The sequence below is a fragment of the Lepidothrix coronata genome, unplaced genomic scaffold (genome assembly GCF_001604755.1).
Source record: "Lepidothrix coronata isolate B3197 unplaced genomic scaffold, Lepidothrix_coronata-1.0 Scaffold141, whole genome shotgun sequence".
Taxonomy (NCBI): domain Eukaryota; kingdom Metazoa; phylum Chordata; class Aves; order Passeriformes; family Pipridae; genus Lepidothrix; species Lepidothrix coronata.
In genome coordinates, this window is record NW_016690321.1 from 2,317,061 (window position 1) to 2,330,083 (window position 13,023).

Consider the following 13,023-nt stretch of genomic DNA (forward strand, 5'->3'; position numbering starts at 1 on the left):
AGCTGAAACTGTAATTACAGGCACAGTACAATAAGGTGTTAGTCAAAGAAATTTTAAATTACAAATGTGTATGTATACATACATACACATAATTCTCAGACATATACATCAAATTGCTTTATGGTAAACTGATTGAAAATTACTGGGCTGTGATGGATGTATTGCAAGGGACACACATAAATTTTTAGCAGAAGCAAACTACGAAAGTTTTAGTACTAATAAATTGGTTCCTGCAAGAGTTATAATACCATAAAATCTCAGAAGCACAGAATACGTAAGCACACTTGTGCAAATTTAGCTAGGCATAACAAACAATAGTATAAGGCATTGGACTAATAATGAGAAAGTCACCATAAAAAGTAAAAGAATACAATGTCAACAGGAATTTTTCAGTAGGCAAAAAAAAATCATCACGTACATATGCATATGTCCACTTCACAGCTAAGAAGATCTACAATCTGTGATCTGCTTTTATGTAATGCTTAATTGCCTATATTGCATTAAAGTTAAGGACTGATAGTTTCATAAGCTCTGTGATTTCCACTTTGGAGTTTCTTATTATCATCACAGTTTACCTATGTATCATTAGCAAAGGGAAATCAGACTTTAATGAGCCTTGATAATCAGTCTCAATGATTACTTGACAAGAAAAAGATCAGCAAAACCAACCCATCAAAAATAGGAGGCAGCTTTCTTCCCTACATCTGGTTCTGGCATCTGGCCTGAACTGCTTCCAAGTGCAGACCTGCTGCTCTTAGAAAAGCATCAAAGTGGAAGTATTTCTTCACAGCTCTTGCATGGAGAAAGCATCATGAGAAAAATGTGTGTGAAAAAAGAAGCTGCCAGTGTTCCTGCGTGATGCCACAGCCCTGTGAAAGAGCGAACAAGAACAACTGACTGGAAAATCTCATCCCCCTGAGGCCCAAAAGTACAAGCCCATATTTGCACAGCAAACTAATAACGTCCTTCAGCTCAGCCAAGCAGGCTGGCTTATATCCAAAAAGGCCAGTAAGTGCCACCTCCAAGGGGACAGAGGTGCTTATTTGTAATCTCAAAATCCCTGTATGCTCCCAGTAGTACTGGGAGCCAGCAGTACTGGGCTTGGTGCTTGTTCTGCCTGCTTGTTCCTGAAATGCTGCAGCACTTTTGAAAAAAAGAGGACAATGAGAGGAGTTTCAGGGAGCATTTCTGCCAACTGAAAGAAAAAGGTTGTAAAAATCCCTCCACTGCCATATTTATGGCATATGGCTGGAGAGCACATTTAATATGCATTTAAACACCCATCAGACCTTTCCGAAAGTACAAGTGCCGTCTCCTCAGCAGGAAGAGAGAAATGCAGGTACACCTGTCCTCTGACAGATCTGTGTTTGGGTGTGCAGTCACGAAACGTGGAGCGTGTGTATGTGTGAGCGGGGCGGCATGTCTGGTCTATCATCTCTGCCGATCCATGAGTAACACCAGCTGTCACATTCGCGCAGCATTGCACTGACCTCTAGTGCACCGAGAGAAACACACACATACTTGGCGGGGGGAGGGAATGAGGATGGCAGGGTGGGAAAAGGGAGTCAATGTAGTTTAGAGTGGAAGGGGGAGGGAATTACTTTTTTATAATTCGTTTTCAGAAAGATCTCTTGCTTTTTCTTTTGTGCTCAGCCTCTATCTCTGTTGCCAAGACTTCACATCATGACTATTCTCCTTCTGTCTGAGGAGATCTAAATGCAGTTCCTGCCACATCTCAGTGACATCCCTCTGAGCAGCAGTAACAAGAGTCACTTGGGAGTGATAGAGAGCATCGAGAACTATTCAGCTCCGAAAGAACAGAGGGTGCTTTGGGGTAGAAATGTGCTGCACTGGCAGAACTGCAATGTAGCATTATGGCAATCCTTGCCAGCCTCCAAGTGTAGTATGTTATAGCCAGCGCTTCCTCTGTCCTGTCTTCCTCTGCACGCACACACACACATGCTCCTGACAGCACTCTGAGGAAATGAGCAATGGTGGTACACACTGTTTCTGTGGCACTTACGGGGGAACATGAAAATCAATGAAGTTCTTAGGAACGTAGCCTTCTTGACTTCTGAGCTCAGCCTTGTACCACTCTTCCTGGGAGCTCAAAACCTGTGATGGAGAGATGGATGGAATAAACATGTCTCTGGAGAAAGGCAAAAGTATGCATGATTCTGGCAGAAACCTAGAATTTCTTGTAAGAAGAGAACGCTACAGATGCTGTACTTCCCAGTCACTGTGGAACAAGGTTAGTGGCTGATGACCACTTCAGAGCAAACAAGCAGTGAAAAGCCCAAGTAGAATTAGACAGATTGCTTGTTAACCTTATCCCTTCATCTGTGCAGGTGGCTGGGGATACTGTGTCTCTGATGCCTGTGAAATGGAGAAATTTCAGCTTTGAAAGACTTAATAGGGGTTTAAGTTATTCTCTGTGCTGCTTTTAGTAGTTGGTACTGGAGCATCTCAGATTCGCAAGGGAAGAACAAATATCTGTGATGGATATGGAGGGATATGCAGCTATATATGCGTGTGTGTGTGCATTACAACTGCACAGATGTTACCATGTGCTCTCACATGTCATTTCACAAGAGATTATTTAGTGGGTTAAGTCTTCAGCTGCCCTGAGCTTTGCCAAGGTAGATGAAAGAAGGAGGCAAAAAGTATTTTAAAGATACTGTTACACTTAGGAGATTGTAGGATAGCAGGAAGTCAGTCCACAGCACACACTGGAGCAGCTTCAAATGTGCTCACATTAATGTTAACTATAATGGTCCTTAGGAACTTCCCTGCTGACCAAGGACTGCCCAAATCCACTGCTCCCTGGCTGATGGCCTCTGATACAGCCCTAAGCTAGAGGAGAGAGAACAGGAATACAACCATGCTGTGATTTTACAGCAAATGTTGTGGTCTTTGGTGTTTTGTTTGACATTCCAACTCCTGGAACAGAATTCCGCTTTATGAAATACAGCATGTTTCTGTTCTTTCTGGTTTTGGAGAGGCGCCCAAAAGCATAAGCCATGACAGTTTTAAAGGGAGAAAGCAAGTGGAACAGACTTAATTTAAAATCTATTGTTAACAGTAATAATACTTATTTTGTGAGCCAGTCTCATGGTTTTGGGAGCCCAAGGCACATTCTAACTGCTTGGTGTTGGCAACAGGATGTTACTGTCTCTGGGGCCAATTCTGTATTGCCTTCCCTGCCACGTAGGCCTTTTTTAAGCATTTGGATTCAGAAAAGTTAGGGAATAGAAAGCTGTGGAGTTCCCTACTTGTATAGTCACTGCTTTCCTCATGCCTGGGTGCTGGATTAAAGGCTCTTTTTTACTGCTGTGGCCGAACAAAGGGGATGATAGCTACCTCCTGCTCATGCTCAGGCCCTGCTCTGCTGGAAGCAAGGTTTCCAGAAAGACCCACCTGCTGTTTGTCACCGCAGGGCTGGCAGGTTTCTCTCAGTGTGTCATCCTCCCAGAGAAGGATGTGTGGGGGGTGAGAGGGTGGATTTCCTCCTGTCACGGCTGGTTGAGGGCCTCATGTTTCCTGTTTTCTAATCTCTACATCAGTACTTCATCTTATCTCCTTTATAAATCAGCAGGTTGTTGCAGGCAGCGGGAGGGGGCTCGTGATGGGGCATGAATGTATGTGTGCGTATGCCAGAACAGAGCTGTTACTCAGGCTAATTTACTGCTACTATGGCTTGGGTGGCTAAGGTGTTATTTTGTTTGCCTCAAGGATATTAAAGAAAGAGGTAGTTTGATTTTTCTGGTAGTAAATTCTCTGTGCCAAATACTACTACTACTACTACTACTACTATTACTACTACTACTAATGGTGTGTAGTGTTATTTGACACTTTTCATCAGTAGCTTCCAGTGTACTTTGAAAAGAAGCTCTAATTTATAATGATTTTACAGGAAGGGAAACTGAGGAACAGAATGAAAAGTGATTGTACCAACACCATTAACCCAGCCGGGGACTTGATGGAAGCCTCCTGAGAATGGTTTCCTGAGAAAGAAGGTATCAGTTTAAGGTCACAGGATAGTAGTGATGTACTGGGGAAGAATTAGGAATAAGAGTATTTATCTGTGCTGAAGAGAGGCAGTGATTTCTCCAGAACCTTCTCACAGCTCTTTGGAAAAATCTGGTATTAATGAGTTTGGATGCCACTTTGTCTAAGTGTCAAGAATTAAAAAGCCAATAAGATAAAAAACGGTGGTGATGGAAAAGACAAGGCTGAGACCCAATATCTGATTATTAATTGGAATATCTGGGACTGCACAGGGAGGTGGCAAAGGCTCCCTGGCCTAACAAGGGTTTATATACTATTGCCCTTTGGGCAGTGGAGGAATTAAGGCCTTAGAGAGGAGTAATACTGAGGCATTTCCAACTGAACCAGAACAGTTGGGGGCTGAGAAGTAGATAAATAATTAGAGTGAAACATTGAGTGACCTAATCTGTGGGACTTCAGTAGCGTTAACAAGAACTGTTCTACCATAACACATACAAATCAACTTTAAAGAGACTTTCACATGCTCTGTGTTGTATATGATCAACTCTACTTTTGCCATTGTCCCCATTGCCAAATTCCTGCAAGACCGTATATATCACTCTTGTGTTATAAAGCCCTTGTGTTATAGAGCCTGGGACCTCTTAAACTCTTCCATTATGTGTGTAACAGATTGTCTCATAGACTTGTCCTCTTCTATTTGCAATTGCCTAAAAACCCTGCAGCAACTAACAATAATGACTAACAGTGAAAAGTTAGATATAAGTTCTATAATGGATAATAATTATCTTTTATATAGTTTAAGAGCTGGAAATAAGGAAGATGGCAATCTCTCTGGACCGCACTCATCCTGCCTGCCTTTAGACATAGTCATCTGAATGTACTCACTGTGGACTAGTTATGTAGTCAATGAAAACAGACAGGACCCTCAAAATCTGTCTACCAAAGAACTTGATCTCTGCCTCAGCAAAGGTATTTATCCTTCCTTGCTGAGTACCAGAGAACTGCAGGGCAACTAAATCCATAGTTTATGGACATAAAATCAGAAAGTGGACACAGACTCAAGTAACCTGGGAACTATTGGTTGACCTACTGCAAACCCTATGGGAGATGAGTAATCTGCATTTGTATTCTGGCTTATAGATGTCTGTCTTCATCTGTTTTGTCAAGGCAAATGGGAACCTAGAAAGATCTGGCAGCAGTCTCAGAAATGCTGTTTAGTCAAGCCTGAGGCTGCACTTACCTTCAGCATATCCCCAGCTTGGAAACTCAACTCGTCTTCTCCAGAAGCAGTGAAATCAAACTTGGCGATGGCTTCCATACTGTGTCTTGGTGGTAGAGCAAAGCTGGAAGAAGTATATACTTGTCAACACTTACGAGCTGCTGAGACTGCAGAGTCTAGCCTCTGGAAAGCTTATAGGCAATGCTATGATTTGTATATGGATGAACATGCACCAACCACTGGTAGACATTAGTTACTAGACATGGAAAGACATCAGCAGGTAGAAGAGAGGGCATGGATGAGACTGTAATTAGCTCAAGTCAGAAGTTCAAACAACCTGTTGTGCATGCTTATTCCAAGAGATCTCTTTCTCTGCAGCAATCTCATGTGAAAAACCTGTATAGACCAAGCACTACTCTGCCAGAGTTCCCAGTAAAGCAAATGACTGTCATGCAACAGAAAAATGCATTTGCCCTCTGCAGTGACTTACTCTTTATTTCAAGAGTGAGACAAACTGTGGACAAAACAAACAGCCTGCAATAAATTCTTTTTTTTTCTTGGACAAGAGTCACATTACTGAAAGTTGAAAGAGTGTCTTTTCTTTGTGATGGCTTAGCATGGGTGACCGCAACTTTCAGCTACAAAAAACTTTACAGAAAGGCTGTATTCCCTATGATGAAGGAGGCAGAGAGTTAGCTTACCTCAGTGTTGGTAATCCAGGAGCCTGAAATGTATTAGACAGCCTGCAAACCAAAGCCTGCAATGTGTCAGGGGAAGTGGCAAGATGAGCTTTGCTTCTTTACCGCTTCCTGCTCATGTAACTTGGATGTACTCCAGCAGGACCACTTCTACAATCGAGAGTTACTGATTTCCCATGGCTGGCTCATGGACCCTATTGCCAGTGGTGAGGCTGCCAGTGACAAGATGAGAAATAGGTAGGCAGTGCCACGTTAAGCAAGTGCACTGCCAGTAGATGCTCTTGCAGCCCAGCTTTTGAAGATGATCAGGCAGCACTAATATAGAAGTAATTTTTATGATTACTAAGCTAGGATTATCTGGCAACAATGATCCTGAAGGCACAGGTTCCATTACCTAACCTCACTTCTCACCAAAACACCCAGAATTTATGGCTTGAGAAGAAGTGCCAACTTGCCTGAACCAAAACATTCTTAACCAGAAAGCCCTAGAAAGAAACTGTATGAACAACCCTAGGTAGGGTTAGATATTTCTTGTCTCCTATTAGAACTGATACAAGATCCCCAAAAAGTGCTGAGCAAGCTCCAAAATTATGCCACTTTCAAATCAAAAGGCTACTTCTTTACAATACAATTCTCTACAATACCTCCTGAAATCTTTTGACACAAAACCCAGGGATTTAACTGTGTAACAAGGATCCAGGGCCCAGCTCTGATACAGTGCAACTTAAACTGCTGAGAGTGAGCTGGGAGCAAGTCTGCAGGGCAAAAATTGTAGACAGAGGTAGGGCTGTTGGGACTGCACCAGCAGTAGCCCAGGGATTCAAAAGGAAAGCCACCAATGTATAAAATCTCCGGGGAAAAAACAAACCCACATGAGGTTTAACTGGGACAGTGAGTCTAGCTGACGACTCGTCATGAATCATTAGGGTTATTGAGTTGTCATTGCCATCAGAGCTGACCCAGCTGGTGACAGATGGCAACCATGGAGGTTGACTCTTCACTTCTGATTGATGCCTGCAAAGAATCTTTGGGTGCCTCTACAAAGGTGAGGAGTATGCTAATATTTAGCCTAATATTTCATTCAATCCTAACTAAGTTCTGTGTGTGCTAACTGTAGAAAGCAGTTATTTATTGGCTAAGTTGTCTATTTCCTGCTTGCAGAGTTCCTTTGCACTTGACTAAAGATGCCTGGATAAAGTGATCCACAGGAGGGGTGGATAACATCACTGGATATTAGTTTTGAGATTTGTTTCAACTCATTTCTAACTATAAAAATATCTTTACATGCTTCCTATTGGATTCTGTTAACACCCTCTTTTTTGCTGCATATAGACGAATTCGTACTCATGTGACTGATAAGAGCTATGCAGAACCAAGGCAAAGTTTTTAGTGGTCCATAGAGAGCTCTGCTTGTTCAGCATGAAACTGTTCTACAGCAAAACTGGGGTTGCTGCAGTGTCGGGGCCTCCTGTGTAGATTTGAGTAAATAGCTCAGCTGAGGTCTGCTGTATGCCTGCTATTCCAGTTTGCTGCCTTAGGCTTCCAATATACACAGTGCTGAACCATAACACCCTAAAGCACATTGGTGCTTTATTTTCAGTCTTCAGCTTTCCATCTGTTCCAAACACTTTCACTCCCTGTTCTCTCTGTTGACTTACTGATGCTCTTTAGTTCTTACTTTGGATAACCTTTGCTAATTAGGTCTGCCCTCTGATTGCCCTACTCTTATTCCAAGGCATTGGTGTAACTCTGCAGGTGCAGCTCAGGCCTGATTTGAGAACTGTCCTCTATTCTTGCATAGACATTTTTGGAGCTTCAGTCTATAGCCTCCATAGCCAGTGTCAGCCTCTTGCACACTAACAGAGCACAGGGGTATTAAATTGAAGAAGAATTAACCCTTGAGGGGACTGGTTAAACAATGATACTCTTTCATGTAAAATAACTGAAGAAAAAGACTAAAGGAGAATTACTTTACTAAGGGCTGTTTTTCAGTATTTTATCTTGCAGTGGTGGCCTGCTGCAGAGAGATCAGAGCCAACAATGCAGATGAATCCTGGAACTCCTAAATGCAGACCATTAATCCCAGCTTGAGGAAAAGAACACAGTTAAAAACAATAAACTATTTTCATACAAATCCTCTCTTTGATTTCTGTGCCTTAGACAGAGAAGAGACAGTGGGGGTTCTCTCTGGAGGGGATAAGAGAGTAGAGTACCTTTCATTTTTCTATATCCCAAATGTTAAAGGGTCTATTGCAAATGTGACCCCCCTCTAAAGGAGAACAGTTTGTGAAACAGTTAAAATCTTCCCTCTCACCTCCTCTTCAATTTCAGCAATCCCAGCCTTGGAATAGAGACTGGGAGACAGATACCTCTTCAAACAATCTAACACATGGATTAAATGTGCTTTTCATTGCCAGCGGCTGGATTTAGAAGTGTCTCAAATACCATACACAGTGTTGGCTGTGTTGATAAATCAGCAATGCAGTAATGCTCTGGCCTTAAGCTCTTCTCCCACCAACTACTAAAGCAACACTAGCCAATAATTCTGTCTTTGAACTCCAGCCTACCACTTTTCATCACCTGAACTTCAAACCAGTTCTGTTTTTCTGATCCTGTTTCTCCCTCCATCTGTAACTTGAGAATCCCCACTCCACATGGGTCAGTGCTGGGCCCTCATGAAAACTCCCCCGCCAAGAGCCCATTCTTTCCCTCTCTGCATGTGCGTGACTCCGAACACCATCCCACAACACAGACAGAAATTTTTCACTATTATCATAACTTACATTTCTTAAGCACCTTTTATCCCAAAGGACAGTGCTGCCGTTTGCAGACAGAACACCAGATTCTGCTTTTAACTGCCTGATACACCTTCTTTAAGCTTTTGAATAACCAAGGACAATTTTAGACTGCATAATACTTTCTGTGAAAATGCCCCTTTTACAGAGTTTAGCATGAAGCCTACACAGTGTTCAAAGCAGGATTTTTCAGTTCTGAGTGTGAGTTTACCAGTACCCTCCATTTTGTACTGGCTTTCTACATGGAGTGAATTTTCTCCGTAGTTCCCGATTGTAACAGGGCGGATGTAAGGGGCATAAGGCTACTGCAATTCTGTGGGACTGGTGCAACAGAAGGTTCACAAAAGGAGGAGTGAAAAGCAGCATGGCTTTCAGAGCACAAGGCAGGCGTTTTATTTTGGCAGAATGCCATTCCCTGAGCAAGAACATCAGCATCTCTGTTGATGGAAAGTGCCAAGGCCCAAATCATGTCAGGAAGCAACACAGTCTGACAGCAGCATCCCAAAGAGTTTAATACTGTTACCCTTTATCATGCTGGGTCAAAATTCAGCAGTAACAATGCCAGGGAAGGTCACCACCTACAAAGAGTTTTATCACTCAGGAACTGCCCAGGCTCAGCCCTGCTCAATCTCACATATTAACATCAGAAGGAGAGTGTAGTTACAACAATGTGCTCACTTAAAGGAGCTGTATGAACAGAAGGGGTTTTTTGTATGCCTGTAGCATAAAAAATACCACACATTTCCAGTCTGAAGCTTCATCCAGTGACATTTTGCACCAAGATATACAGTGCAAGCTACTGTGTCTTTGTTCGGCTCTGCAAGAACAACCTATTGGACTGATGAGCAACTGGGGACAGGATTCAACCCTGAACATCTGTACAGAAACTCCAGATGACATTTCAGCAGAAACAATGGAGAAGGGACCTGTTATCTAGAAGAGCTGTGATAGGTAACAGCTTTGTTTTCACCAGCTAAGCCACGTACAAGCGGCATGGGAATATTTTGTTCCAAAAACGCAAACCTCTTGCTATGGAGTTAACGGTGCAGCTCCACTGACTGTCAATGATAAGAGGGTTTAATTTATAAGGGTGAACAAGCCACTAAAACACTCAGAACTGCTGCATTTAAGTCCTGGCTATCCCGCCATCCAGAGCAATGCATAGCATTTGGGCTGAGCCTGTGTGCAAACAAAATAAACCTCCTAGGAACTGGATTCACAAAACAAACAGACTTTCAGGGCTCTATAACCAACAGCAGTCTGTAAGAAATGCCCCAGACTAGGATGGTGCTTAATCTCCCTGGGGAACCTGGATCTTCTCTGCTAACTCCAGTCACGACTGAGTAGAGTTGAGCAGCAACATGGGAAGCCGGTACAACAGCAACCTTAAAGAGAGTAGCACAGTACTGCCTGTTATTTTGAGAGTATAAATTCACAAATTTTTGCTGTGCTGAAAGAGTTGGTGGGGAGGACTAGGGTGGTGGGGAAGCACCTCCTTCTGTTTGCCCACCTCCTCCCTCAGTTTCCAGCTGAGGCACAGGGATTTGTCCTGCAAAAGCACTGCCCTGTTGCGAAAACTGATAAACAAGATGGCCCTGGGATCCCATGGTCTTTCCCTACTGCGCAGTACTTTACTTCTTCTTCCAACCCCCCCCTTTCCTCCTTAGTACCTTTTTCCACACAGCTCCCCCCCCCGCAAGTCTAAGAACCATGTTCACCCTGTACCTTGTAGCAGCTCTCCTCTCCTCTGGCACTGCTAGAAAGCAGGAGGTGTGTTACCACCTAAGGGACGGAAGAGAAGGAGAGCTCAGCCCGTATCAGGCTCCTCCCTACAGAGACAATGTGCCACATCAGTAACGGGTCCACATGTGTGGACAAGGACAGTCAGGAGTGGGCACGGGGGACAGTGGCACATAATAGTGTCTGTCACAGGACACATCGAGGCATGGACAACTATCAGTCTCCAATGCTGGAAATATTTGGTATACTGCATATTTAAAATGGTAGTGTCAGTTCAAAAGGACCTGCCTTTTGCTGCTGCTTCAGCCCAGGGTGGTTTAACAGATGAATAAAGGAGGGTACTCTCCCTCAAAAAGTGCAAGTTCTACCCAAATAAGGAAAACAAAAATAAGCACAGATCTCCTAAGTTAACTGAGAAACCATAAGTCCGTTGAAAAGCATATCTTGAGGAACAAGTAGCTGAAGACATAAAAACATGTAATAAAATTATTTTCAAAGACAACAGAAGCAGGAAGCCTGCCAGAGTGTGTCTGTAAGGCTGACGGATGATTGAGATGTAAAAAGAATGCTCAAAGAAGATAAGAACGAAGCACAAAAACTAAATTAATTCTCTGCATCCATGCATCTTCCATAGGGATGTAAGGATGTTCCCACACTGGGGTTTTCTTTGCAGAAAAGAGCCAGGGGAACCATTTCAAGCTAAAGAATTGGAAGAAAAGGTTTTAGGAAAAAAATCAGTAAATGAACAAGAGTAAATTCAAAGATTCTATATTTTAGAAATCTTGACTGAAATCTAAACTGAACATGAAATAGTAAAGGCTGACAATTAAACTGTGGCATGCAATGCAACACCTAACTCAGCCTTGGTATTAGAAGAAAAAGCAGCAAACACAATGGCAGTGTTTGGGAAGTGTTTTGAGGGGATGCAAAAGGTGCAGGAGGTCTGATTTTTTATGTCTGAAATTGGTAGAAAGAATAATGAAGAAAAGAATTACTGGCTATGTGAGAGAAATAACATAGCAATTCCCCCTCATATAGCTTTTGTAGAAGGAAGTCATATTGCACAAACCTGACTGAGTTCTTCAAAGGAGCTGATGAGCATGTATATATATAGGTGATCACTTGATACAAAACTTGCATTTCTAAATCCTTTTTGATGAAGTCTCTCACCAAAGACTCTTAAAAAAGCCCTTTAAGCTCTCAAAGAATAGTAGGGAAGGTCCTATGGAGGATTAACAACTGATTAAAAGTTTGGAAATGTATTCATAAATGATCTGGAACACATGAAGTGACAAAACTTACTGATGAGAAAAAACTGTAGGGTAATACAAATTAAATCACCACTCTGGAAAGACACCTTTGAGTTGCTGTGGATAGTTCTATCAAAGTGTCAGCTGAGTGGAAGTCAAAAAGACAGGTTAGGAAGTGTCTGGAAAGTGACAGAGAACAAGCCAGAAGGCAACATCATGTCACTGTACAAATACCTGGGGCACCTGCTTGAATATTTGTAACTTGAATGCAGAAGCTAGTTCTCATGCCTCCATCTCAAAACCAGAGACAATAGGTTTAGAAACAGTAGAAAGAAAGTAATTTAAGATGATCAAAAGAATGGAAAGCTTCTGAACAAGGAAGGAGTTACTTAGACTATGATTCTTCACCCTAGAAAAAAAGTTGTCAGAGGGATAAATGCAAAAACAATGTAGAAAATAACAAGAATCATGGAAAAGGTAAACAGGAAATTTTTATCCATCATTTCTTATAACATGAGCACTAGGAACTCATTCCCAAGAGTGTTGGGATCCGGGAGGCCATAGGGGAAGAAGCTTTGACATTTACTTGTCCTGCTCTTACCCTCCTTCCCAAAACTGCTGTTGCTGGGCACAGCATCTCCCGCGCTGTGTGGAACTGTAATTTGACCCAAGTCATACTTTCTTATGAGCTGTGGTACTTCACCAAAAAACACCCCCATGTGCTAGTCCAAGACAATCGGTCCAGCAGCAGGCTGGTAGGTGGTAGTCCCCCCCCCCACTGCCCTTTGGGGAGACAATTATCTCCCTGGACTATCTGTAAGTTAAAACAGGGGGAGTGTGAAAATTATGAAGCACTTGAACCAGTCAGGGGTAGATACAATGAAAACTCCCTTTGAAGAGGATAATCCCCAATACATTTTGCTGAAAAAATATACAGTTGCAGAAAGCAGGGGGCCATAAGAAGAATACAGCAGCTAGCTCTTGCCATGTAAAAGTTTTACATGTGCCTATCAATACATCAGGAATATAAATTTCTGTACAGGCAGGTGGGATGCCAATCCTCACAGTTTTCTTGGTTTTAAGCTATGTGCATTCTTGTGGTCTGTGGACAGCATGACAGATTACATTATATTACACATTGGAACGACCTATTTTCTCTGTTTCTACCATGATGTGATCTAATGGGCCCCCCAGCAAGAACGCTGCTGTGAGTTGTCACTCATGCTTGCTGCCTGACAATGTCACAAAACAATGTCACTGCCTGGATTCCTGTTATGTATCCAGAACCATTCCATTATAATATTAAATCTATT

General features: G+C 42.5%; 1 protein-coding gene across 1 annotated transcript in view; it reads right to left on the minus strand.

The window, feature by feature from the left end:
- Positions 1 to 13,023, minus strand: part of GRAP2 (GRB2-related adaptor protein 2) — a 39,559-nt gene that overhangs the window by 9,366 nt on the left and 17,170 nt on the right. Inside the window, exons 2-3 of the mRNA XM_017827573.1 lie at positions 5,249 to 5,351; positions 2,024 to 2,115 (exon numbers count right to left, since the gene is read on the minus strand). Of these exons, the coding sequence (XP_017683062.1) occupies positions 2,024 to 2,115; positions 5,249 to 5,326 (170 nt within the window). The 5' untranslated portion in view covers positions 5,327 to 5,351. The remainder of the gene's footprint in view (positions 1 to 2,023; positions 2,116 to 5,248; positions 5,352 to 13,023) is intronic.